The 24,044-nt window shown below is 30.8% G+C and overlaps 1 protein-coding gene across 5 annotated transcripts in view; it reads right to left on the bottom strand.

Moving 5' to 3' along the window:
• LOC125838557 (pleiotropic drug resistance protein 1-like) overlaps window positions 1-24,044 on the bottom strand; it is a 36,928-nt gene that overhangs the window by 8,220 nt on the left and 4,664 nt on the right. Inside the window, exons 1-24 of one of the 5 annotated variants that reach the window (XM_049517605.1) lie at window positions 19,283-19,605; window positions 18,989-19,109; window positions 18,810-18,898; window positions 18,638-18,722; window positions 18,417-18,576; window positions 18,254-18,330; window positions 18,113-18,166; window positions 17,937-18,027; window positions 17,515-17,816; window positions 17,148-17,429; window positions 16,733-17,049; window positions 16,495-16,655; window positions 16,289-16,392; window positions 16,045-16,207; window positions 15,846-15,953; window positions 15,603-15,766; window positions 15,186-15,518; window positions 10,870-11,160; window positions 10,700-10,783; window positions 10,479-10,612; window positions 10,163-10,390; window positions 9,905-10,076; window positions 9,510-9,764; window positions 9,155-9,412 (exon numbers count right to left, since the gene is read on the bottom strand). In XM_049517605.1, coding sequence (XP_049373562.1) covers window positions 9,155-9,412; window positions 9,510-9,764; window positions 9,905-10,076; window positions 10,163-10,390; window positions 10,479-10,612; window positions 10,700-10,783; window positions 10,870-11,160; window positions 15,186-15,518; window positions 15,603-15,766; window positions 15,846-15,953; window positions 16,045-16,207; window positions 16,289-16,392; window positions 16,495-16,655; window positions 16,733-17,049; window positions 17,148-17,429; window positions 17,515-17,816; window positions 17,937-18,027; window positions 18,113-18,166; window positions 18,254-18,330; window positions 18,417-18,576; window positions 18,638-18,722; window positions 18,810-18,898; window positions 18,989-19,109; window positions 19,283-19,605 — 4,356 coding nt within the window. Of the gene's footprint in view, window positions 1-9,154; window positions 9,413-9,509; window positions 9,765-9,904; window positions 10,077-10,162; window positions 10,391-10,478; window positions 10,613-10,699; window positions 10,784-10,869; window positions 11,161-15,185; window positions 15,519-15,602; window positions 15,767-15,845; window positions 15,954-16,044; window positions 16,208-16,288; window positions 16,393-16,494; window positions 16,656-16,732; window positions 17,050-17,147; window positions 17,430-17,514; window positions 17,817-17,936; window positions 18,028-18,112; window positions 18,167-18,253; window positions 18,331-18,416; window positions 18,577-18,637; window positions 18,723-18,809; window positions 18,899-18,988; window positions 19,110-19,282; window positions 19,606-24,044 lie in introns of those variants that run through there. The other 4 variants (XM_049517606.1, XM_049517607.1, XM_049517609.1 and 1 more) reach the window with 4 other exon arrangements.

Genomic DNA, 24,044 nt, shown 5'->3' with positions numbered 1-24,044 from the left:
TCAAAAATCCACCTGAAGGTCAGCAAACAAAAAATAAAATAAAATTTAATGACAGATTCTTTTCTCATAATTTTTGTTGGTGAAAATACAATAATTACAGTTAAATTTAAATTAAAAAAATAAAAAAATCATTTTAGGCTAAGGTATATATATATCTTGCTTTTTAAATGAGATTCAAGCTAATATGATAGAATCTTTATCCGTTCTTTTTGTTTATTAAGAAAAAAGGCGTTCTTAACTCAAAAGTAACGACAAGGTCATTTTTGGATCAAATATTCATTACAATATTATTTTTGGACCAAACTATTATTCGTTGATCTTGAACAAGCAATGTACAAATTTGAAGAAAACGTCTTTTGGTAGGATAGTGCCATTCATTGAAAATTACGTCCAATAGAGTAATAACGGCATGAATTTTCTTCAAGTTTAGTATTGACATGCTCAGAAGTAATCTTTTTCTTTCTTTTACGTACTTTTAAGGATGTGTTTGGTATGATGGAGACTATTCTCTGCGGAAAATGTTTTTTTTTTTAATAAATAAGTTGTGTTTGGTATGTAAATATAAAAAAAGTATAATACAAAAATACGTCCTTTTATCTAGCTTTAACTGATATTTATGTGCCTTTCAATCTTAGATGTGCACAAGTATAGACACTTAAATTTGTATAAATTATAAGTAGACACACGCGTCTTACATGTCATGATACGCCTAGGACACAAATTGTCATATATGATGTCATGTAGGACGAATAGACACATTCATCCTACGTGACATCCTATATGACAATTGGATGAGTGGGTGGATACAATATGTTATCTCCTATATTCAAGTTAGTAAATACAGAAACAGAAAAGATGAAATAGTCAGACAAAAAAGAAGTAATCTCAGTCCACAGAATTCACTGTGCATCTTTAAGAAATTTAATTCCCTGTAAATTAATTCATCCCAAGATAAAATGGATTAACTATTAAAGAAGTAGCGGTACCTCAAACTTTCAATAATTTCAGCAAACTCAAAATCAGCAAGGAGAGCATACACAGACTCAGTCGATCGACAATTTTATTTGTAAGAAAATGTAAATTTATGCAGAAGAGAGAAAAAATTTCAGTATATGAAAAATGAGAGAAGTCTCTCTATTTATAGCCAACTGCAGCAAGCGACACAGCTGTTCGGACAAGAGTGTGAACGCATCTGTTCAGACAAGAGTGTGAACGCATCTGTTCAGACATGTCTTTTTAGAACGTTTGTTTCTTTTGGAAAAAGAAGTGTCTATTCGGAAGGAACATGTCCCTTCTGAGCGACATTACCGTTACACGAATTTTCAAACAATTTCGTTACGCGAAATTAGTTCTGTTAATTAATTAATTAACATTCTGAATTAATTTTTAAGAAAAAGAAAATTAATTAATGAGATTGATTAAATATTTTTTTCCTAAAAAACTATCAATCAATCATTTGTCAAAGTCAAAGCCGAGGCCGAACGACGACGACGGCACGAGGGGCACCTACTTAACCCTTTAAGAGCTATATATAGGAAGTGTTTCCTAATATAAGGACTATTTTTTTCCTTTTTTTCTACCAATATGAAGTTTCAATGATTTTTATTTTCCCTCCAAATTGGTTCCCCCACATTTCTCAATTCTCATTCATTCTTATTTCACATTCACACCTAATTTAAAACTCAACACAATAAACATAGTATGATACTTATAAAACTTTGTTTTTCCAACGAAATTCATTTTAAGGAATTTGTTTTTCTAGAGAAAGAATTTTCCAAACATTTTGTACAACTATATCAAACACACCCTTAATGTTATTTGCTCATGAAATACCTATCCACCAAATTGATGCGTAAAGATCTCCCACTTTTAATTAGAGGTCTCAAATTCGAATTCTAAGTATGAAAATAATCTTATTGAAAATGTCATTCCAGAACGAGCCCTGAAATGCATGATTCGAATTCAGTTAGAACTCCAATATAAATATCGAATATCAATTTAAAAAAAAAAAACAAGTTGGGAGTTGGAGGAAGTCATATTAAAGAGGGGCACCGGCCCTAGAGGACACAAAGTTGGGAGTTTGAGGAAGTCATACTAATTTTGTATTTGACGACACTTCATTAGGGTCAGTGTGATTAATGAACTAAATATAATTTCTAATAATATTATGTGCAGTTGTAATAACCACTATCTATTTCCTTAAATAAATAAATACTAATACTATAATTCCTTTTCATAGAATCTTAATTAAGAACCAAACTATTTTCTAATCATTTATTACAGATTTGTTGCGTAGAAATTCGTATTTATGGACGAAACGTGCTGAACAATGCATTATATTTTATAACTTAAGGTTGTTTGCTAAAAGGAAGGAAAAACAAACAATTTTGTGGATGGAAAACCTCAAACCCTATTTCATAAGGAGATCAAAGTTAGCATTTGTTTTGAAAGAAAAACTAAAAATGATCGCCTGATCGATATAAATAATTCATGTAGTAACGAATTTCAAATTACCTGAATTTTGTTCATTTTTTAAAGGTAGGAGCCAGTGAGGGTGGATCAAAGGAGTTTATTTCAATTTGAATTATTGAAATATAAATTGTCTAATACAGTATGATGATATATTTGATTTTGGTGCAAATTTAGCTATAAATCAATGAGATTTGAACACTAAGTTGGGGGATTTTGATATAATAACGAGGTAATTAATTGGAGATATGACCTAACTAAGTCAAAATTTATACTTGACTATTAAAATGAAACCTCAAGGTTATAGGCGCCAATTCGTTCATGTAGTTTATTTCAGGATTTGACGATTAAGTTGATCAAAGACTGACTATTTTGACTTTTCGTAAAATCGTGTACGTTGTCTAACCTAATTTGATAGATTACTAGTCATGGATTAAGAGGGTGTTTAGATTGGCTTAAAAGTTGATCAAACCTACTTTTAAGTCAGTTTTTTATTTCTGGAAGTATTTGACAAGGTCAAGAATGACTTAAAATAAGTCAAAAACCAAAAGTAGGTCTCCCCCTACTTTTTATTTTTTTAATTAAAAGTCATTTCAATTTGACTTTTTATTTTTGACTTAAAAACTATTTTTTTAAGTCAATCCAAATGGACCCTAAGACTACTTGAGATTGCTTGCTTGGTACTTCGGACAATACTTCTTTTGTCCCTAATTACTTGTCAACTTTTGAATTGACACACTTTTTAAGAAAACAATAATTGATAGAGTAAGTTTACCATTTTACCCCTATTAATTATGAAGTGGATGAATTAAAAACTAGTACTACCATTTTCAAAGTAATTAATTGAGGATATAATGGATAATTATTTTTTTTGTCCTTTCTTGATTTGTCAAAATAGACAAATAATTACGGACAACTACAAAAAAAATGTGGACAAGTAATTAGGGATAGAGATAGTACTAGATTGAGATTTCATCATTTTCGATGTGAGTGGCATTTTAGCTTCTCAATTATTTTCTTTTTTAAAAAACAAAACTTGAGATATGTATTATTGCTTTCAGAATTACCTAATTGCTTATGGCCAGAAAATTTTGCCAGAATTTGACTAGAATGATAAAATAACATATTTTACACTAGTTTATTTTATCTTTTTGAACATTTTTATCCTTTTAACTTTAATACCTTTTAATTAAAAAATAAAATAAAATTCGTTTATTTTAAAATAAAAAGAATATTATAAACTTTTTAATTTTCTGGCCATTTAGCATTACCCTTAGAGCTATTATAATTTTCTTTTAGTTAATACTTATAAAGTAGACTTTGATGACATAAAAGTTGGTGCTTTGGACGATATAAGATTGAGATTTTTATCATTTTCGATGTGAGTGACATTTTAACTTCTAAACTATTTACCTTTTCAAGAACAAAGCTTGAAATATGTGTGATCGTTTTCAAAATAGCCAAGTAAGTTTATCGTAAGATTAGTGAGTTTTATATCATTTACGCTATTTGGAACTATTATAATGGAAAATCTTTTTGGCCAGAAAATTTGGTCAGAATTGGACCAAAATGGTAAAATAACATATTTTACACTATGTTATTTTATCTTTTTGAATATTTTTACCCTTTTTAATTTTAATACCTTTTAATTAAAAAATAAATAAATATCAGCTTATTTTAAAATAAAAAGGATATTATAGACTTTTTAAATTTCTGATCAAATTCTGACCAAATTTTCTGATCAGTTAGCATTACCCTATTATAATTTTCTTTTTGGTTAACTTGATAAAGTTGAATGCCTTTGATGGCATAAAAGAGAAAAATAATATTTTTTTTCTTCCACTCCATATGCCCCTCTCATACGATGGACCTTTTCTATATTTATAAGATACCATGGCAATCTCAAAGTTATGCCTAAATGATTTTTTAGAGGACAAGTCAAAATCAATTACCTTTCCTAATACAGTATAGTATTAAGTAATAAAATATGATGTACTTAAAATCTTGTCTTAAATGAATGAAGAATCTTTGGTCCTAGGAAAATGGAATTCAAGTTTAGTTAGGGAGTCACACCAAGCAACGAATAAGTCAAAGAAAATTACTCACTCATCTCAAGTATGTTATCGATATTTGATTACATACCAAATTTAAAAATAAAATAAAATAAATTGAAATTTATACTATAAAATAAAAAAAAATTATTTAAATACACAACTTATTTTACTATATTTTCTAATATTTCCTACCATTTAAAAAAATTTACAAAAATCCCTACTCTCTTCTATTCTTGGAACATCACTTTACGCGGTGTATCGATCATATACATCACTTTACGGCTTACGCAATGTATCGAAACGTTAAGTGATGTATCCGAAATCGAGACGCGATGTGTTGGAACGTCAAGGGATGTATTCGAAATCGAAACGCGATCAATGTATTAGCACGTTTTGGGATGTATTCGGATTTCACCAAATTTAAAGGATTTTTGTTATTTGGAAAAGAGTAGGAATATGATGTAATTAGCTCTTAACACAATGAAATTTGTGTAAAATTCTCAAAATAAATTAAAAATATTTATGCGGTTATAAATTATATTATTGAGAATATATAAAAAAAAATATTTAAAATTAAATTATTAATAAACATAAAAGATACACTATCAATTTTTTAAACTAACAAAAAAGTAATCACCCAAGGATATGCCTAGTGGTTAGTGAAGTGGTTGAATACAAAGTTATCTAGTATCTGTTGCTGCTGGTGAGAAGTAACATATATCCAAAAAAATCAATCGAGATATGCAAAAACTGTTCCAAACATCGTAATCATAAAAAAAAGAAAAGTAATCACATAAATCGAGAACGCTATCACCTTTGCTTATCCCTAATTTCAATGGAAGAACCACTTATAGTAAAACCAAACAGTATCTTCCGTATTAAATTTAATTTCAATAAAAATAACTGTAAGAAGAAGGGCATCTAGAAAGTATTTAACTTCTTTAATGCAACTTGTATTGTTAAATGATCATCTTACTTCAGCAATAACAACATATTACTACGTAGAACTATTTATTTTCCTTTCATTTAATTTAAAAAATTCTCGATTATTGAGTTTAAATAATTAAAAAACTTCTAAGACTTTACTCACCTTATTTTAAAAATCCCTTTGGCATCTTCTATACTAATTTGCTCTGAAAAATATGCTGAAGGAATTTTTCGAATTTGTCTTTGCTAGGCATATCATTGTTCAATTTATTAATTTTAAAAAATGTAGTGTTATCCATATACATTGTTTTGTAGCGCACTGTCTCCTCTCAGAATCAAATAAAAGAATTTTTAGGTTATGAATTTTAAATCGTAATTTTTAAATTTAGTGAGGTCAGAATAGATTATGCATCATAATTTAATAAATCAATCAATTTCGTTTAAAAAATCCAACAAAAACCATTAAAACTAATAAGAAAACCAACAAAAATCGAGTTAAGGTACTTGATTTAATTTTTATATTTGAAAAACTGACTTAATCACATAAATCGATAATTTTTTTCTTGATTTTATATGTTTATTTAAAAATCAATAAAATACTTACAAAATATTTAACGAAGAATTTCTAGATTAACTTAAGATCGTTTTAGAAATCAATAACCTTCAAATTTTGAATCCGTCTTTAACCTAGTAAATAAACGTATCAAATATCCCCGTTCTACCAACTCCAACACTTACTCTTCTCTGTATTTAGACATCTTCCAATCAGTGAATTTATCGCTAGTCAATTGTTTCATAAAATACAGACATTATACAACCGTACTACTAACGATATATATTTTAAAGGCCAAACACATATACAACCCCTCTAACTTACCCTCATTTTTCATTTTGGCACTTCAACTTAGCCTTGTTCCATTTTAACTTTTAAATTCCATTTTTTATGTACCATTTTAACACGAAATACTATTTTTATGATTTCTTTATTTATATATATATATTCTTCAATTGCAACTTCTTATTTTAAAATCGGCATGTGTCAGTTAATTTTAGTTAAAAAAATAATTCTTTTTAAAAAATAATAATTTCTTTTTAAGAGTTTTATGTATTTTTATGTGAAAAATAACCGACGAAATTGTGTTGGTTTTCTTTCTTAAAAATCACTGACAATCTAACAAATTAAAGTCAATCGAGTTTTAACATATTTTAGTAGTGTTATTAGCAATGAACAAGAGTCCTTTTTACTCGTATTGAAGATGAGTTTTTTATTCGTATTGATTTATATTAAAAATAAAAAGTAAGTATTTGCGTTAAATTTAGATAGCCTAGATGATAAGAAATAATAAATAAGTAGTGTTATTTAATTTAATTGAATGTTTAAGAAAGGAAATCAAAGAACTTTCGTCAATTTACTTTCATGCAAAAATACAGAGAAATCTCAAAAAATAATATTATTGTTTGAAAAATTTTATGTTCGTTTGCGAATGTTTAATTATTTTACGAAAATTAACAGACACACGTCTATTTTTTTAAAATAAAAAATTGCAATTGAAGAACATAAATAAATAAAAAAATCATAAAAATTAGTATTAGTGTTTAAATGGTACAGAAAAATTGGAGTTTAAGGGTTAAAATGGAACAAGGCTAAGTTGGAGTGTCAAAATGAAAAATGAGGGCAAGTTTGAGGGGTTGTGTATGTGTTTGGCCTATTTTAAACAAAATTATTAGTATGGTATTCTGGATGGAGCTAGCCTTTGAGATATGAGATTGGCTAAACTAAGTAATTTTGATTTAAACTCTATATTTGTCTATTCATTTAATATATACACATTATATTTAAAATTCAATAACTTGAAAGAGTTAGAATTCTAAACTCATGAGCTTCCTCCAAAAAAGTGATAGCCAAATATGGAAGACATTTATAATTTATTTTTAGAAAAAATAAAAAGTAATTATGATAATACTTTGATTTTTCTTCCAAAATAAAATAAATCTCATATATATAAAAGAAAATCAAGACAAATTCCTAACACTAGTAACATATTTTACATGATCATTCATACAAGTTACTACTCTATACAGAAAGATAATTATATTCTAGATAAAAAAGACGAACAATAGGAAGCATAATTGCTTGCTGGATAAATAGATAAATGTAACTGCTCATTATTAACTAATTTTATAAACTTAACACACATGCATGGTTCGTTAAAAGAAAATCATATACATGAGATACGTACAAAACGAATATATAATTAGGTAGGACATTAGCTAGTTACGATAATAAGTGTACCCTCTGTCACAAGCATGCTGAAAATTATGAAAAAATTATCGAAACCACATTGTTATTAATGATGATTTATGAAGAAAATCTTTGTTGGCAAATAAATAAGCTTTTTGTGTGTGTTTGTATTATCGTTTAAAATCATCATCATAAACTTTATATAGTCAATAAAATTAAAATCATAGTTTCGCCTGTTTGTAATAATCTTTAATTCATATCGAACATTTGTTGAGCAAATTTCTATTTCTAGCAGCAAGTAATTAATCTCATTTTTCTTTCTTCATCAATTAATCAAAACCTTGGGAATATAAAATCAATCAAAATATGAAGAAAAAAAAAGGAACATTTCACTAATTTTGCATCTGGCATGTCCAACCATGTTTGTTATGTTGCATGTGTACCATATCTCACTCAATCCCAAAAAAGATTTGTCGGTTTTTTTTTTTTTCCAATATTTTATAAAATTTCAACTAATTATTTTATGGAATCTATTGGTATTATCATTAAAATGATCAAGGCTGGTACATGAATCATACTTAACATTTTAATTTAATTAATTGTTTGACAAGAAAATAATCAAACTGCATACCAAAAAAAAAATCGATGATAACATTAGATTATAAAGTCAGCGATTTGTAGAACAATAACATATTATATGAACAAAGAAAAACTACCTTTTTAAAAAAATTAGTAAGTGTGTATAAGTGAGACACGTAGCTAATAGAGAGTTCTCATTTTGCTTCTTTTTCCCCTTTTTTATTTGTAAAAAAAAAGTCGTCTCATTTTTTAATTTTTCACATAATAAAAAAAAAAGATAGTATGAAATAAGAATATAAGTAAATAATAATGCAGGATTATAATTTTCCTTAAAGCTTTTTCAATATTTAGAAGCTAAGAAGAATCTTCGTAGTTCAATATTGATTGACTACATGAAATTCATGTTATTAGTGCGAGTCTGATTATAATTCCTTTCGTCTACCCCCATTTTTTTTATTTTTAAAAAATATATATATTTAGAAGCTAAAACTCATGTTTTAGTGGCCAATGGTTTCCCTGTATTGTAGACCTCTTTTTTGTTTTTTGGTACACTGGAGATACTTTAATCAAAACATCATTCATGAGTTATATTGGTTAAATCTACAAAGAGATAAAACTCTATATTATTAAGTGTGTTCTTAATTTAGCAAATTATTTGCAATCTTTAAAAATAGTTCGCAAGAGCTAATCACATTAAGAGTTTGATAATCATTCAATAAATATCATCGATTGTCTCTAGTAACACAAGAGATGATTTTTTTTCCCCCATATTTAACACTTAGTACTAAGATGTTCTTAGATACAAGGCTCAAACATTACTTGTATCTATGCAAAACTTGAGGAAACATTACATTATTATTGCCCTAATACACACATTTCTAACCTATCTTTTCTGGAAGTTAAATGATTTGATTGAGTAAGCAAATATTAAGAGAAAAACAACTGATATTCCAACTAGAATGACTGCAACATATCCCACAAAATCGTGTTTGTAATCGAAGAAATTCTCTAAGAATTCTTCCACTGTTTCCTTTGTGTCCAATCTATCTTGTAAGTCTCCAAATTGTGAGGCAATGAGTCCGTATAATGTCCACGAAAGGGGGCAAATGTAATAGTACCATCTCCACCACACTGGCATCCTCTGTCATAAATCGGAAAAAAATTTGTTATGTTGGTCTAGCAAGTTTAAACATGTGTTGTTGAATGAAGGTAATGCAATTTGAAAGAAGAACTATTACTGTTTTTGGAACGACGAATCCACAGAAAAGGTTCCATATTGTGTAAAATGCAGATGAAACAATGGATGCAATGGTGTGATTAGGAGTAACAGCTACCGTCATCATCCCGTATAATGTGAAGTATAACAAGGTGAAGTACATGAAGAACAGATACCAAAAGAACTTGGTAACTGTCCATTCAAATCCGATCATAGCATAGACTATAACACCATATATGATCGTCTGCAGAAAAAGGTGCGGGAGCTCAATCATAACCTGCATAGCAAAATATATTTGTCTTGAGTTTTATTGGTATACGCATTGCATTGGAAGATCGAGATAGAGATGTATTTTTAAGGTCATACACCCTTGCTGATCAGGTGTTTTACCAAAATGTAAATTATTTGTATCTGTACCTGTCCAAAAGCATAAGGCAGAGCTGAATACATTCCAGCTGCTCTTTCCCTGTAGAAGACAGTCCGCTCAATGGCAACAACTGGCTGTACTGAACTAGCGTTTATTATACCAAGAAACAAGATAGCAGCATACATTGAACCAATTGCATTCAAAATATCTTGTTGCTTTCCCCTGAAATTGGGTTCAAAATCATTAGTCTTGTGACTAAAAACACGTCGAGTTAGATGAAATAACAGTTCCTGTATGTTTCTATTTACCTTTTGGAGCCAAGACCCCAGAATATTGTTCCAAGCATGAGAGAAACGAAGAATGTAAACATGAGCCTGACTGCTGTGTAAGGAGGATTTCGCCAGTATGACCAGTGTTGTTTCCATAAGCAAGCCATGCATTGGGTGAAGAAAGACTGGGAGTACTTAGTTTCAAAGTAGAGATCTTTTGAACCTGAGGCTGGCACACTTAGTTCCTGGATTAAAGCTTTGTTTCTCCTGAATATTTGCTCTACTTCAGAATTCAAGACAGGATATATGGAATTCTATATGTAGAATGTAATCGTGTTCAACTCAAGATTCATACCTGTATAATTCAGAGTTTTTGTACAATTCTGTAAAGTCAATTCCAAGAACTACTTCTTGAGCTAATGAAGTTACCTCCAACATCCATGTTGCTGGATTATAACCATCTCTGATTTTCAGAACTCCATCGATTCCCTGAGGCAAATGGAAACAGAACCATTACTTAGTGTACTAGGCCAGCATAATAGGAATTTCAGTTTCTTTACCTAACAGTAACCTTACCTCAAAATACTTAATAAGGTGAGAAGAATGGCGTCCTAATGGGCCGACAAATATTTCTTCGCCTCCTCGTTTCAGGAGTAGGAGCTGCAATTCATTAGTAGAATGAGAATCTCTTTCTCTAAAACAATTATTTTAAATTGCTAGATTATGGAAGATCGACTGTTGCTCACCTCATCGAAAGCATCAAATATGTCAATGCTAGGTTGATGAATGGTGCATACTACCGTTCGACCTGTATCTACAGTGTTTCTAACTGTTCTCATCACTATTGCAGCTGCTCTAGCATCTAATCCAGAGGTTGGCTCATCCATGAATATTATAGAAGGATTGGCAACAAGTTCAACTGCAACTGTAAGTCGTTTTCGTTGTTCAGTTGAAAGACCATTTACTCCAGGCAATCCAACAAGTGCTTCTCTTAGAGGGGTTAGCTCTACAAGTTCCATGACCTCCTCAATGAAACTCTGCAATGATACATTTTACTATAATATCTGTTGACACCCAATTTTGGACCTCCGCAATTTAAGTTAATCATCGAGCTTCTTTAATTTCAAACGATTGAAAATAATTAGTTTTATAAAAAATTCAAAAAAATAAAATAAAATAAATATAGTTTGCAAGTTATTTTAAATAGTTTTGTCACTTTTTTAAATAATATATATGTTTTATGTAATTATGTATGAAATAAGTGTATCCTATAAATATCCAAAAATCATCTCAAAAAAAAAAAGATTTTATATTCTTTAGTGTATTTTAAAGTGATGGCTAATTTTGAGTTAATTAGTTTTTGTTATAAATTCAAAATATTTTTCGAGTTACTTTTATGTAAATTTTGTCAATATATATATACATATATATGTATGTATGTATATAATTAGTATATTTTATAAATATTTGAAAATCATCACAAAAGATTTTACATCTTAGTCAAATATCTTATTATTTTACTTTAGTCTAAGTTATAGTTATAATTTCAAGTTAATTAGTTGTAATTAAATTAATTATTTTTTGCCATCGAATTAATTATTTTATGTCGTTAAGATTAAAAAGCTCGTTAATTAATTTATGAAAATTTGTCTTGTAATTTTTAGTCAATTGGTTATCCTACTCTTAACCCTTTAAAGGACCGAATTTTGGGCCATTTTTCCCAAATTACCAACAGCCCATTTCTTCATTACCATTCAATTTTCCTCCAGCCCAATTCCCCTTTCCCAGCCAGCCCACTCTTTCTATACACCAATATAGCATACCCATTTCAATTCCAAACCCAAGCCCATTCCAACATTACCATTCCTTCAACATAACATCAGCAATACCAAAGAACCAGACGACCCCTGCATCTTCTTCACGCGAGAAACGATACAACAGACGCATACCAAACTCGACCTCACCCCATACTTGCTTTCGTCTTCTTCACGCCTAAAATCACCAGAAATCGCGGAGAACCCAGAGACGTGATTATCTGCGAAAACCCATAACCCTAGAGTCCTAATCCATCACCATCGTTGTCCCCTTTTTCCCCATTTTTTAGGGATTCTCAAATCCTTCCACTTATTTCGAATTCAAATTTCAATTTTTTCTATTAGTTTTCCCTCCCAAATGCCCTGATTTCCCCTATAAAAAGCCCTCTACGCTCAGCGATTCTGGGGGTGGTGGAGATTTTCTTGAACGATAAATTTTACACTTGGGAAATTTCAGACGTCTAAAGTTCCAAGAAGGTCTTTTGTTCAAAGTTGGTCTGAATTTCTTGGTTGGCTGCCCTAGACTAAAATCGTGTGAGAAGTCGTCCTCTTCCAAGCTCATTCGTCCCAGCTCGCTGCTCCGAAAGAGGTAACTTCATCTCTTCTCCTATATCATGTTGGTTTACTTTCCATTTGATGAATTAGCTATGTATCCGTTCTATTCGAGTTCGGGCGGATCTTATAATATGTGAAAACAGGACGGAAGTAGCAAGGAACGTGTTTTTGTTTTGAACTTCCAGCCACTAGTCCATTTTCTTATATGTATAATTGATGATTTCACTATATCGCCGCATTATAATCATTCATTGTCATTCATGTCTTATGTATGTTATTCCAAATTCATGAAAGTGTTCTATTCATCTTATATGCCTAGATGTATTCGGAAAGAGTCCTAACTTATTTTTTTTGTCTAAATCTTCTCGACATGTTGCTTTCCTTTAGTACCGTATTTCCGTTTGAATCCGAAAGTGACCGCCATAGATCTCTGCATTATATTTTTTCGGTTCGTTTTATTCTTTTCTCTTCAAAATTAGCGTAATGGTAAATATAAAAAATTTGCTTTTGATTCATGTATATGGTATCTTGAGTTTCATATAAAAATCAGCCTTTTAATTCGGTTTGTAATTAATTTCAGTTTAAGAGGCAGTAGCATTTCCGCCTGAAAATTCCCTTGAAATCTATGTCTTGTTGTATGAAATTTTTCATGAGTAATTGTAAGATATTTTTGATATCCAATAGTTATAATTTCCCTCCCAAAATCGTTAGTTCTTGTTTTTATCCCATTTCATATTGAAAGTTTCCAGAATGCTTGGTGTAGTTTTCATTTCTACTGTGTTGATTCATTTGATGTTTAAGTTGGTCATTGCCTAACATTTCTTATTAATTTGCTAGTTGCACTTTATATTGCAAAGAATGTCAGTTATATTGGCCCCCAGGAAATGTACTAATCCCTATTTATTTATCTCTCGCATGTGACATTAATCCGAGTCTATTTGGACTCCATCATTGCATATCGTTGGATAGTCTAATTATGTGGCGTTCATATTTATTTATCTATTTTGATGTCATTGACTGTTAAAAAATGTGATTATTTCTCCGTGTTAATTTTGCTTAATTTAGTATTTGTTGCCATTGGTCTTGTCTATATGCCATTGTCACACTTCAAGTGTTGGTCTTTTCTTTTGTTTGCCACTATGAGTGTCCTTTCTTTATTATTAATAATATGATGATATTTCCAATTGTTGTCTTATACTGTTCTTAATGTTGCTTTATTATCAAGCTTCTTGCCAATTATTCATCCTCCCTTTTAGTATATTTGAAAGTGTAGCGCTCAGTTGTTAAATCATGGGACCTATGTGTGAGTCATTAACATTAAGTATCGTGTATTTAAAATTGGTTTGAGTTTGATAGCATTACTTTATCTAACAGGAATTAAATTGATTTTACTTGTTCATTATTAATTATTAATCTTTATCTTGTCTTTTTTGTTGCATGTGAAATCGGTCCGAATTCTATATGAACTCTTATGTTCTCCTTGCATCTCCTCGTTGGGTCAAAGGCCCAATTTTATCTCTTAACGAGTCAGCCAACCTTGAGAAATCGAAGAACAAGTCTTCGGAGTTGATGTACAGGTCTCGGAAAGCAGAAAAATGGGTTGTATACATCCGATATACACTAATATACAGCCTGTGTATACAAAAACGGGATTGGATTAAAGCTCAAAAAATTGCAACGAAATTGGCCCAAGAAGGGGCCCAATTTCATTATCTCTTTTACTCTCTTAATCGTTTTGATTATGTCTAACTAATTTTATTTAACTCTAACTTTAGAACTTTTAATTAACTTACTTAGATCCCCAAAGGATGAGTTATTTTCTTTGTGTTGATTTACTTTTAAAACATCTTTTTTTTTATTCTTGTATTTTATGTCAAGTATACCGGTCAAATTCTTTATATCTTTAATTACGTATATGTGTTCTTAAAAAAAAAAAAAAAAAAGATATGCTCTTTATTTAATAACTTTTTTTATTTTATTTTTTTTACTCTTTTTTTTATTTTATTTTAAGTTGGAGTATTTTCTCAAATAAACTAAAAAAATATATATATATTTTCTTTACTTTGTCACTTTCTCAAAAGTTAGTCGGTCGAAACTTTGGTGCCTTTTCACTTTTAATTAATTTAAGATAGTCCTCGTGTTTTAATTTATCAAATTGGTTCGAATTATATATTTTTTACAAACAATTCAAAAAGTTAAATTAGTGTAAATTTGCTAAGATTCTAATAACTTGTAATTTAATTGAACTTCAATTAAGGCCCCATTTCTTAAAAGATTAAAAATTGTTCTTTATTTAACTATTTTATCGAAGTTAATCAAATATCGTGAATTATTATTATAAATCATTTTTTTTCTAAAATTAGTCAAAAAATATATTTTAGTCAAGTCGCAGATCAACCGCATGTTAGCGGGCACTTCGAATGCTTAAACCCTTCTCGAAGTGTAAATTGAACCCCGAACCCCCTTTGATATTTTTAAATGATTTTTTCTGTTTAAATCTTTGAAAATTATAAGTTTTCTTAGTTTTTTAAAAAAATTAAGTGGCGACTCTTTCTAAGTATTTTTCTTAAGATGTTTTATACTTGGAACATTTCAAAAGTGATTTTTCTAAAGGTTAGGAAAATTACGGCATAACAATATCCACTTTCAAGTTCCACTAGCAATCCTAGTAGCCATATTCCAGACTCATTTACCTTTCGGGTTTCGGTGTCAACTTCACGAGGCAGTCGAAGCCAAGCAGAATACAGTAATGATTCGTATACTGTAACATGAGGTGAATGAATGTCAGTTTGCTCACAGTATCCTGATATCCGAGCAAACGTTTCTTGCTGCTTTGGGTATCCTGATATACTGATGGTTCCTTCAACGTATCCACCGGTTTTCCTACCAGCTAAGACATCCATAAGTGTGGTCTTTCCAGCTCCACTAACACCCATTAGAGCTGTCAAAACTCCTGGTCTAAAAGCACCACTTACCCCTTTCAAGAGTTCAAGTCGGTCCTCGATAAAACCTTGAGTTTTCATTTCCTGAAGTTACAGCATAGACTTGAGAATTTAACTCAGACATCTATAGGCCAGTTAATTTCCATAAGACAAAAATCTTAAATGTACCTGTGGCATATCTACTGCATATCTTATATCATCAAAAGTAATTGAAAGGGGCTCAAAAGGAAGAATCATTCCCTTTCTCTTGTTTAAATCACCCTCAGTTATGTTGCCTACTCTTGTAGACAGAGACCTGGAAGATGCACTTACTGGAACATCATTTCCTCTTTCTGCATATTTAGCCTTGATACCATAAGTACTTCTTGCAAAATCGTAAATTGAAACTGAAGCTCAAAGGGAAGAAATTACCTGAAGAACTCTTTCCTATCGGAGATAGTTCAATAACCTCACCCCTTTTGCTTGCATTCCTCTCGGCCACAATTTCTTCAGAAAGAATTGCCTGAGGTTTACTAAATGCTGCACCAAAATTACCCACCTTGTTGATATGTTAGGATCATGCTATAGATGGAAATGAGATTAGATTGCATAATAGTAGGCAGATTCTTACGGTTGAGATAAGCTAAGGCCACTGTGAACAGGAAATTGAAGAGCAAAACATATCCAAAAAGAGCTCCTGCTCCAATCCAATACCATCTTGCTTCTGGAAAGATTCCACGTGATTTCAAAAATGACACTCCTAATGTATCCGTGCCCGTGGAGTTAGGAGGAACCTATAAAACAAATTCAAGAATAAACTCTCAAATGCTACCTTAACAGCCTGTCCTTCCAAAACAACAGAAGCTTTAGCTTACATGTGCCCAACTCTTCCCTAGAAATTCGTTCACAGCTATAGCATTCTGCGCATACATCATAGGGGAAATCCAGTAACCCCATATCAACCATTGTTTCACATCATCTGATTGACAATAGCTTCCTTGTTAGATGAAGCGAACAAAAAGCGAAGAACAGATAAATGAGCATTGCCCTTGTGGTTTTACAAAATATTCTGCAATTTTACCTCTTGACAGAATGAATCCACCCATTACAAGAACTATGAGTAGTGCACATGATCCAAATGTATTTGCAACAATGATATTCCTTCCAAGAGCTGCTAAGAATCGAAACAGACCCGAGGCCATCTGGCTAAGACATATGAGCAGAAATAACTGTTTGAAGAACCTGCAAATAAAAAAATAATCTCCATGAGGTTTAACTAAACAAGAAGTTCCATGCTTAGAAAAGGATTAAACTTCTACCTCCCAACGTCTGCCTCAAATCCAATAACATAATAAGTCATACACACCCAAATAGCAATTTCTACGAGTGTGATCGGAATTTTGAGGATCCAAGTAGGCAGAGCATATGCCCAAGCAGGAAAGAAAAGAAAATCACGTTGTTTGTAGAAGGAAGGAAGCTTCATAATACTGAGGGCAAGCTCTGAGAAACCATTGAACATAATCGTGATAACTGCGTAGAACAGTGCACCTAAGTATATTGCACCATCTATTGTTGTATCTCTGTGCATCTCAGTTCGTAGGAAGAGTGTCATTGCTATAGACGCCATCAATGTTAGCTGAAATGATAAATAAATAAATTTACAGTTTTTTACTTCTACATAAGCATTGAGGAAATTGAAAGAGTGACTTGTTTATTTTTTGACCTGCTACTTACCTGTACCATCTTGAATATATAGACAAACGAATTCCTCTTCATAAGAAGGTATTCTCTAGCTGTGCAGGCTTTCAAGAGTTCTTTCTTGCTAATACCATACCTCTTGGTGGTTAGAGCAGCAGGGTGGCTCTTGGATTTGTCAAAGGGTACAGCAAGCTCATCACCAAGCTTCCGTCCAACATCAAACGATTGGAATACATCAGAAAATTCGCACGCTGTGATAAACCTATAAGGTTCATCACGACGTGACCAGTATTGCTCTTGATCCTTTCTTGATGTCACCTTTTATTAACACACAGTAAATGAACATAATTAGAAACAAGAAATGCTCCACGACAGGAAAGGAGATAATTCACAAGGTGTTTACTTCTTGTAAGAAATCAGCAACTCCTTTCCTCTCGGGGCATTTGAAGCCCATGTACTCGAAGAACTCAAGTACATTTTCCCGGGGACCTTGGTACACGATTTTCCCATCTGATAGAAGAATAATATCATCAAACAAGTCATAAGTTTCTGGTGCAGGCTGCAGAAGTGATATTACAGCAGTTCCTTGAAGAATGTGGATTGACTGCCTAATTGAATTGACAATCTGATAGGTTGTTGAACTGTCTAAACCAGTCGATATCTCATCCATAAAAAGTGCTCTTGCTGGTCCAACCATCATCTCCCCTGTATTACAAGTTATCAACAAGTTTAGCAGCTAGCCTTAATTAAGCATGATACTTTTTTCCCAACTCTTTGTATATGCTTTTGGTTTTTACAACATACAAGGTTTCTGTTTAACCAAACCTGTTGTTAGTCTCTTTCTCTGCCCCCCGGAAATTCCTCGAATCATTTCGTCTCCAACTAGGGTATCAGCACAAATTTCAAGTCCCAATATCTGAAAATAACACAGAGAGTAGTGAATTGTTGCATTGTTATCTAGTTTTCTGGATTGGGTTCTGTAATGTATAGCCATTAATTACCTTGAGAGTATAATCTGTTATAACATTAGCCTCTTGTCCTTCATTCCACGCTGACTGTTAAATAATACCAACTTCTTATCATAACTAATACAAAGAAAAGGCAACATGAAAATCTGAATCTTTCTTTTATTATGTCTTCACCTTCATGAAGATATCAATATCAGGGTCTGGTTTAATATTTGCTTCCTTTTCTCTCCTAGACAACTCTGCCAAAATTTCTGCATATTCATAATAATAAAAACTAATTAAAAAAGTACGCGATGCCCAAAGAAGATCGGAAATGCAACATGTTTGTCTCACTGACCATATTTGGTTCCAACTCCTTGACATCTAGCAGAAAATGCCAGTGTTTCCCTGACTGTCATTTCTCCAATATGAAGATCATTTTGGCTTATATAAGCAGATGTTCTTTGTGGTACAAACTCATCCATCCCATGCCCATTATATGTAACTCTCCCTGAAACCTGAAAACAAATAAATTTATCGACTGCCAAATAAAAGTATATGTCTAATCATGTTTCTTACTTTGAGATCTTTATCAAGTTTCCCAGCTAAAGCTAACAGCAGCGTTGTTTTTCCCGAACTTGGTGGTCCTAAAAGCAGTGTCATTCTGCATAACAAGATTGAAATGAACGAATAAACAGGACTTTCTTGATTGGTCTAAAAATGACCCTTTTGACACAAGTGTTTTACTCACCTTCCTGGCTTGATGATTCCACTGACCCCATGAAGGATTGGCAATGGTTTCTTTCTACTTGGAAGGATATGAAGATAATTCAAGAAATCCTATACATCGAAAGTCCAAGATGTAGTAATATGATATAACAATAATGTACAAGACAAGTCCTAGTAATGTATGCATGTATGTATTATTACCTCTAAGATGTTAACTGTGAAGTTGAATATTGTTGGTAAAGCTCTACTACCTACACGAGCTTCTGCGTCTATATTTAAATGCTCAAACCGGACTTCAATTGTAGGAAGATCCAGACCAACTCTGCATCATATTAAAAAGCACATCAAAACCAGCTAGTCAACATTCTCGTAAAGTCATTTTTCGTAAAGAAAACATTCTCTGGAGACCAAACACCAGAAGATGCGCTGGTCTAGTGACTTAAACATCAACTGAAGTCCATTAACTTTTAACTAAAAGAGATTAAAGTTTAATACCTATCAATGCGTTGTTTGAGCTTCATCAACAACTTCTCATTATCTTCATCAGCAATTTTGACAAGCCTGTCTAAAAGATTCCTCCTTTCAATCAAATCAAGCTTTGTTATATCGACTTCTCTAGATTGTCCTTCTTCTTCTTCTAAGAGAAGGCCTCTCCTTATACGACGATAAGTTGGAAGTTTTTCAAGAGCAGCCCATCTTAACGCCTCTTCATCAGCATAATCTTCCCTTGAAAACACATCCATAGCACTATTTCTCCATACATTTGAACCACTCAAACGTGCACTACTCACTCTCAAAATATTTTCACCACCCTCCATTTTTTTAACACCAACAACTTTATTTTGAACACAAGCTTAGTTAACAACTTTTCTTATTAAGGAACTTTGATTCTTGAAATTTTGTGTAAAAGGGGTGTGATTTATGTATACAAGTAAAGAGAATATATATAATATACTAGAGACTCAACCTCATGGTTACTAATTTAGTAATTTGATGTAAGAGTTGATGTTGACATAATCAATAATAGCTAAATTTTGTTTGACTAAACTATATAATATAGCAGTGGTTCAACACTTCAACTTCATCATAGAATTTTTTGAGTTATATATGTTTCATGATTATCCTCTCACTAATTATATTCAACCAAAATAAGGTAAAATAAAAGGTAATATTAATTTAAGGAGAAAAAAATAATTCAGAATTTCAGTTCAAACACGAAAATTGAGTCAACTTTGATAGGGATTTCGAGCTATCAGAAAAATAGGGGTAAAATGGGACCAAACCGAACCAAGCTAATTCATCAATTTCAGAATTTCGGTTCAAGCGCGAAAATTGGTTTGAATTGTATTTAATATTTTTGATAAAAAAAATAATAGTTAAATGATTTTATGGTTCTAAATGAAATAACAGTGATTTTACTTTTTTAAGTAAGCAATTCAAAAATTGCCATGGTGAATGAAAAGTCAATGGACAATAAAAGGTTTTATCATATCATCATATATTCTACTATATTACAAAAGAGAGTTTAGGCTCAAGTATAATATATAATATTCAAGATTGAGACTTTTTCCAATCTTGAATATTATATATTATACTTGTGAGACTTTTAAAAGGAAGTTTATACCCAACTATAATTTATAATATTCAAGATTGGGACTTTCTTGAATATTATATATTATATTTATTATATAGTACAACTTGGGCATAAACTCCCTTTTAAAAATAATATATATATATATATATATATATATATATATCTCACAAATGGAAAAGTCTCAATCAAGAAAGCAACATATATCATGTACAAATGACTTAAAAAGTTTTAAAATATTTAAAAGTTATATAATAAAATAGGTTGACTCTCAGAATTCTATCAGGCTGACATATATTGGAACAGAAAAAAATGACACATATCATTTTAATATTACCAAAAAAGTATTATAAATAATAATAATTAACAACTTAAAATATCTGAAAGACATTTTAAAAGGGTTAATTTTGTAATTTTATCCATATCACATAAATTAGGACAAAGTGACCAGTAATGTACATTATTTCAAAGTTACATAAAAATATTATAAATCACAATAATTAATAACTTCAAACATTTTAAAAGAAAATATGAAAATTTGGATGACTCTCCAAATTTCATTTGTCACATAAATTGAGACAACAAAAATAACATATATTGGTTACATTTTAATTTATTTGTCTTATTTTTATTTATTTTTATATTTAAAAATTGCATAAAAATACTATAAATCATGATAATTGACAACATAAAATATGTTTTGAAATAAAATACAAAACATTTCACTGATTCTTGAAGTGAATCTATCGTAAAAATACTATAAATCATGATAATTGACAACATAAAATATGTTTTGAAATAAAATACAAAACATTTCACTGATTCTTGAAGTGAATCTATCGTAAAAATACTATAAATCATGATAATTGACAACATAAAATATTTCAAAAATGTTGCATGTGGGTAGTCATATTATGCCTTAAATAGCGTCAAAGAAAGTACAGGTTGTGATAAAAAAAAAACTTATTATTTTATCCACGCAAACAATCGCTTCAAAAACTCGGTTATTAGCCCCAAAACATACCATTTATATTATTGGGCCCGTGCATAGCACGATATGTATATATATACTCACAAATGGAAAAGTCTCAATCAAGGAAGCAACATATATTATTTACAAATGACTTAAAAAGCATTAAAAATGACAATAATTACCAATTTAAAATGTTTAAAAGCTATATAATGGCATAGGTTGACTCTCATAATTCTATCAGGCTCACATATATTGGGACATAAAAAATAACACATATCATTTTAATATTACCAAAAAAGTATTATAAATAATAATAATTAACATCTTAAAATATCTGAAAGACATTTTAAAAGGGTTAATTTTGTAATCTTATCTATATCACATAAATTAGGACAAAGTGACCAGTAATGTACATTATTTCAAAGTTACATAAAAATATTATAAATCACAATAATTAATAACTTCAAACATTTTTAAAAAAAAATATAAAATTTGGATGACCCTCCAAATTTCATTTGTGTCACATAAATTGAGACAACAAAAATAACATATATTGGGTCCATTTTAATTTATTTGTCTTATTTCTTTTATATTTAAAAATTGCGTAAAATACAATAAATCATGATAATTGACAACATAAAATATGTTTTGAAAAAAAAATACAAAAAATTCCACTGATTCTTGAAGTGAATCTATCGTAAACATACTATAAATCATGATAATTGACAACATAAAATATTTCAAAAATATTGTATGTGGGTAGTCTTATTATGCCTTAAATAGCGTCAAAGAAAGTACAGGTTTGTGATAAAAAAAACTTATTCCTTTATCCACGCAAACAATCGCTTCAAAAACTCGGTTATTAGTGTAACGACCCGTTTGGTCGTTTTGAGTACTAGAGCTTTTGATTTCATAAAATACTTTTCGGTAGATTCTAAATGGGTATTTTTGACTATTCGTAATTATAATTATGAAATTAGTGGGGTAGTTTTAACAATTTATTAGTTGGTGGTTAAAGAAAAGAACAATAAAATAAACAATGGGTCACTTTTAACACTTTTATGGTTGAACTTATATAATAATTAGGGAGTAAATATTCTGTAGAAAAAAAAAGGGTTTGAGACGAGAGAAACTCACCTGTGGACGAACAACGTGGAAAATTTCTTTATGCGGCATCAGGTAAGCAAATTTTCAATTGAACTTTATTCCTTGCCAATGTTGATGAATTGCATGGATATAGTGATAATATTATTGCCAAGGTCGGTTGCTGCACTGTAACGTCGTTATTGTTAGGATTATTACTTACCTGGTGAGTGACATTGAGAGCCAAATTTAGGACAATGGTGGATAGTTAATGGTTGGGGTAGGGAATTTATATTATTTTAATGTTATGGTTAGAATTAGATTATTATAATGTTAATTGGAAAGAGGCGAACTAAAAATTCCTCTCGGTACCCGTGATTGCCAATTTGAAAAATTGAAACATTATGACCAATAAGAAATTAAAGAAGTTAATGACTAATTAATGATTTTCTGGTGATCAATTAAGAGTTAATTAGAATTGTAAAATGAATTTGGAAATTCGGTCAAGGCTTTAGGCGTTATTTTAGTGTTGAAGTTGCGGGTTATTGCCTTTGGTTTTAGGTATGGAATTTTCTTATGGTTATCACATTAAGACTCAAGTATTCATATGTTGGTATAGATAATTAAATATTATGTGTACTATATTATATGAATGTCATTATATTAATTTATTTGGAGGAACCAAGACTTAACCTTAAGCTTGAATATAAGAAATAGAAGACTTGATATACCAATTGACCTCAAGATTAGAAACTTGAATATAGATTTGTGCTTGATGAATTTTACGGATCTAGGCTAGAAGTATAGCATGATGGATGTCCATGAACTTGTTTGTTTACGAATATTGTATACTTGATAGATTGGAAATGTTTCGAGGCATTGAGGAAAGGAAAATCGTTGGAGAAGTAGTTTGCTCGACTTCGATTCTTCGGTGGAGGTAGGTTATGGTTTATTCTATTTGATAGATAAACTCTTAATAGCGATTGATATGCATTGAATGATACTGTGAGTTCTCTATGTACTTGATTGTGTGATTGTGTGGCTTGGTTGTGTGGTTGTGATTGGTCTAAAATCCTGAGACCGTGAGATTTATAATCTGAAAACCTCTCTATCGAAGTGATGCCTTGAATAAAGAAGGTTTGATGTAATATTATTAATGAATTGAAAAGTGGTGATAATAAATGATAAATTAATAATATTATTGGATCGGAGTGTCACGTTCCGACACGTATTTTTGGATCGGAGTGTCACGTTCCGACACGGTATTTTTGGATCGGAGTGTCACGTTCCGACACGGTATTATTGGATCGGAGTGTCACGTTCCGACACGGTAACATTAAAGGAAAAGATATTGAATTAACTTAATGTACTCAATCTCAATGAACGCATTTCCCAAACGAGTGTGAGTGGAGGCATGAGTCCTCGTGTGTGTGCTTGATATTGTGATTGATTACGTACTTGCTTCAACTGTCGCTTGTTCATGTTGTTGTTTCTTATCACCTGCTAAGTGCTATGTTGACTTTATACTATTATTCATTGTATATTAGTTTCTATTTTGGGTTGGCCGATGATACCTACTCAGTACATGTTCCCGTACTGAGCCCTACTTG

The sequence above is a fragment of the Solanum verrucosum genome, unplaced genomic scaffold (genome assembly GCF_900185275.1).
Source record: "Solanum verrucosum unplaced genomic scaffold, falcon-dt-bn FXZP01000182.1, whole genome shotgun sequence".
Classification (NCBI taxonomy): Eukaryota; Viridiplantae; Streptophyta; class Magnoliopsida; order Solanales; family Solanaceae; genus Solanum; species Solanum verrucosum.
The sequence above is the reverse complement of the archived record's forward strand: the minus strand, read 5'-3'. Positions and strand labels throughout refer to the sequence as shown.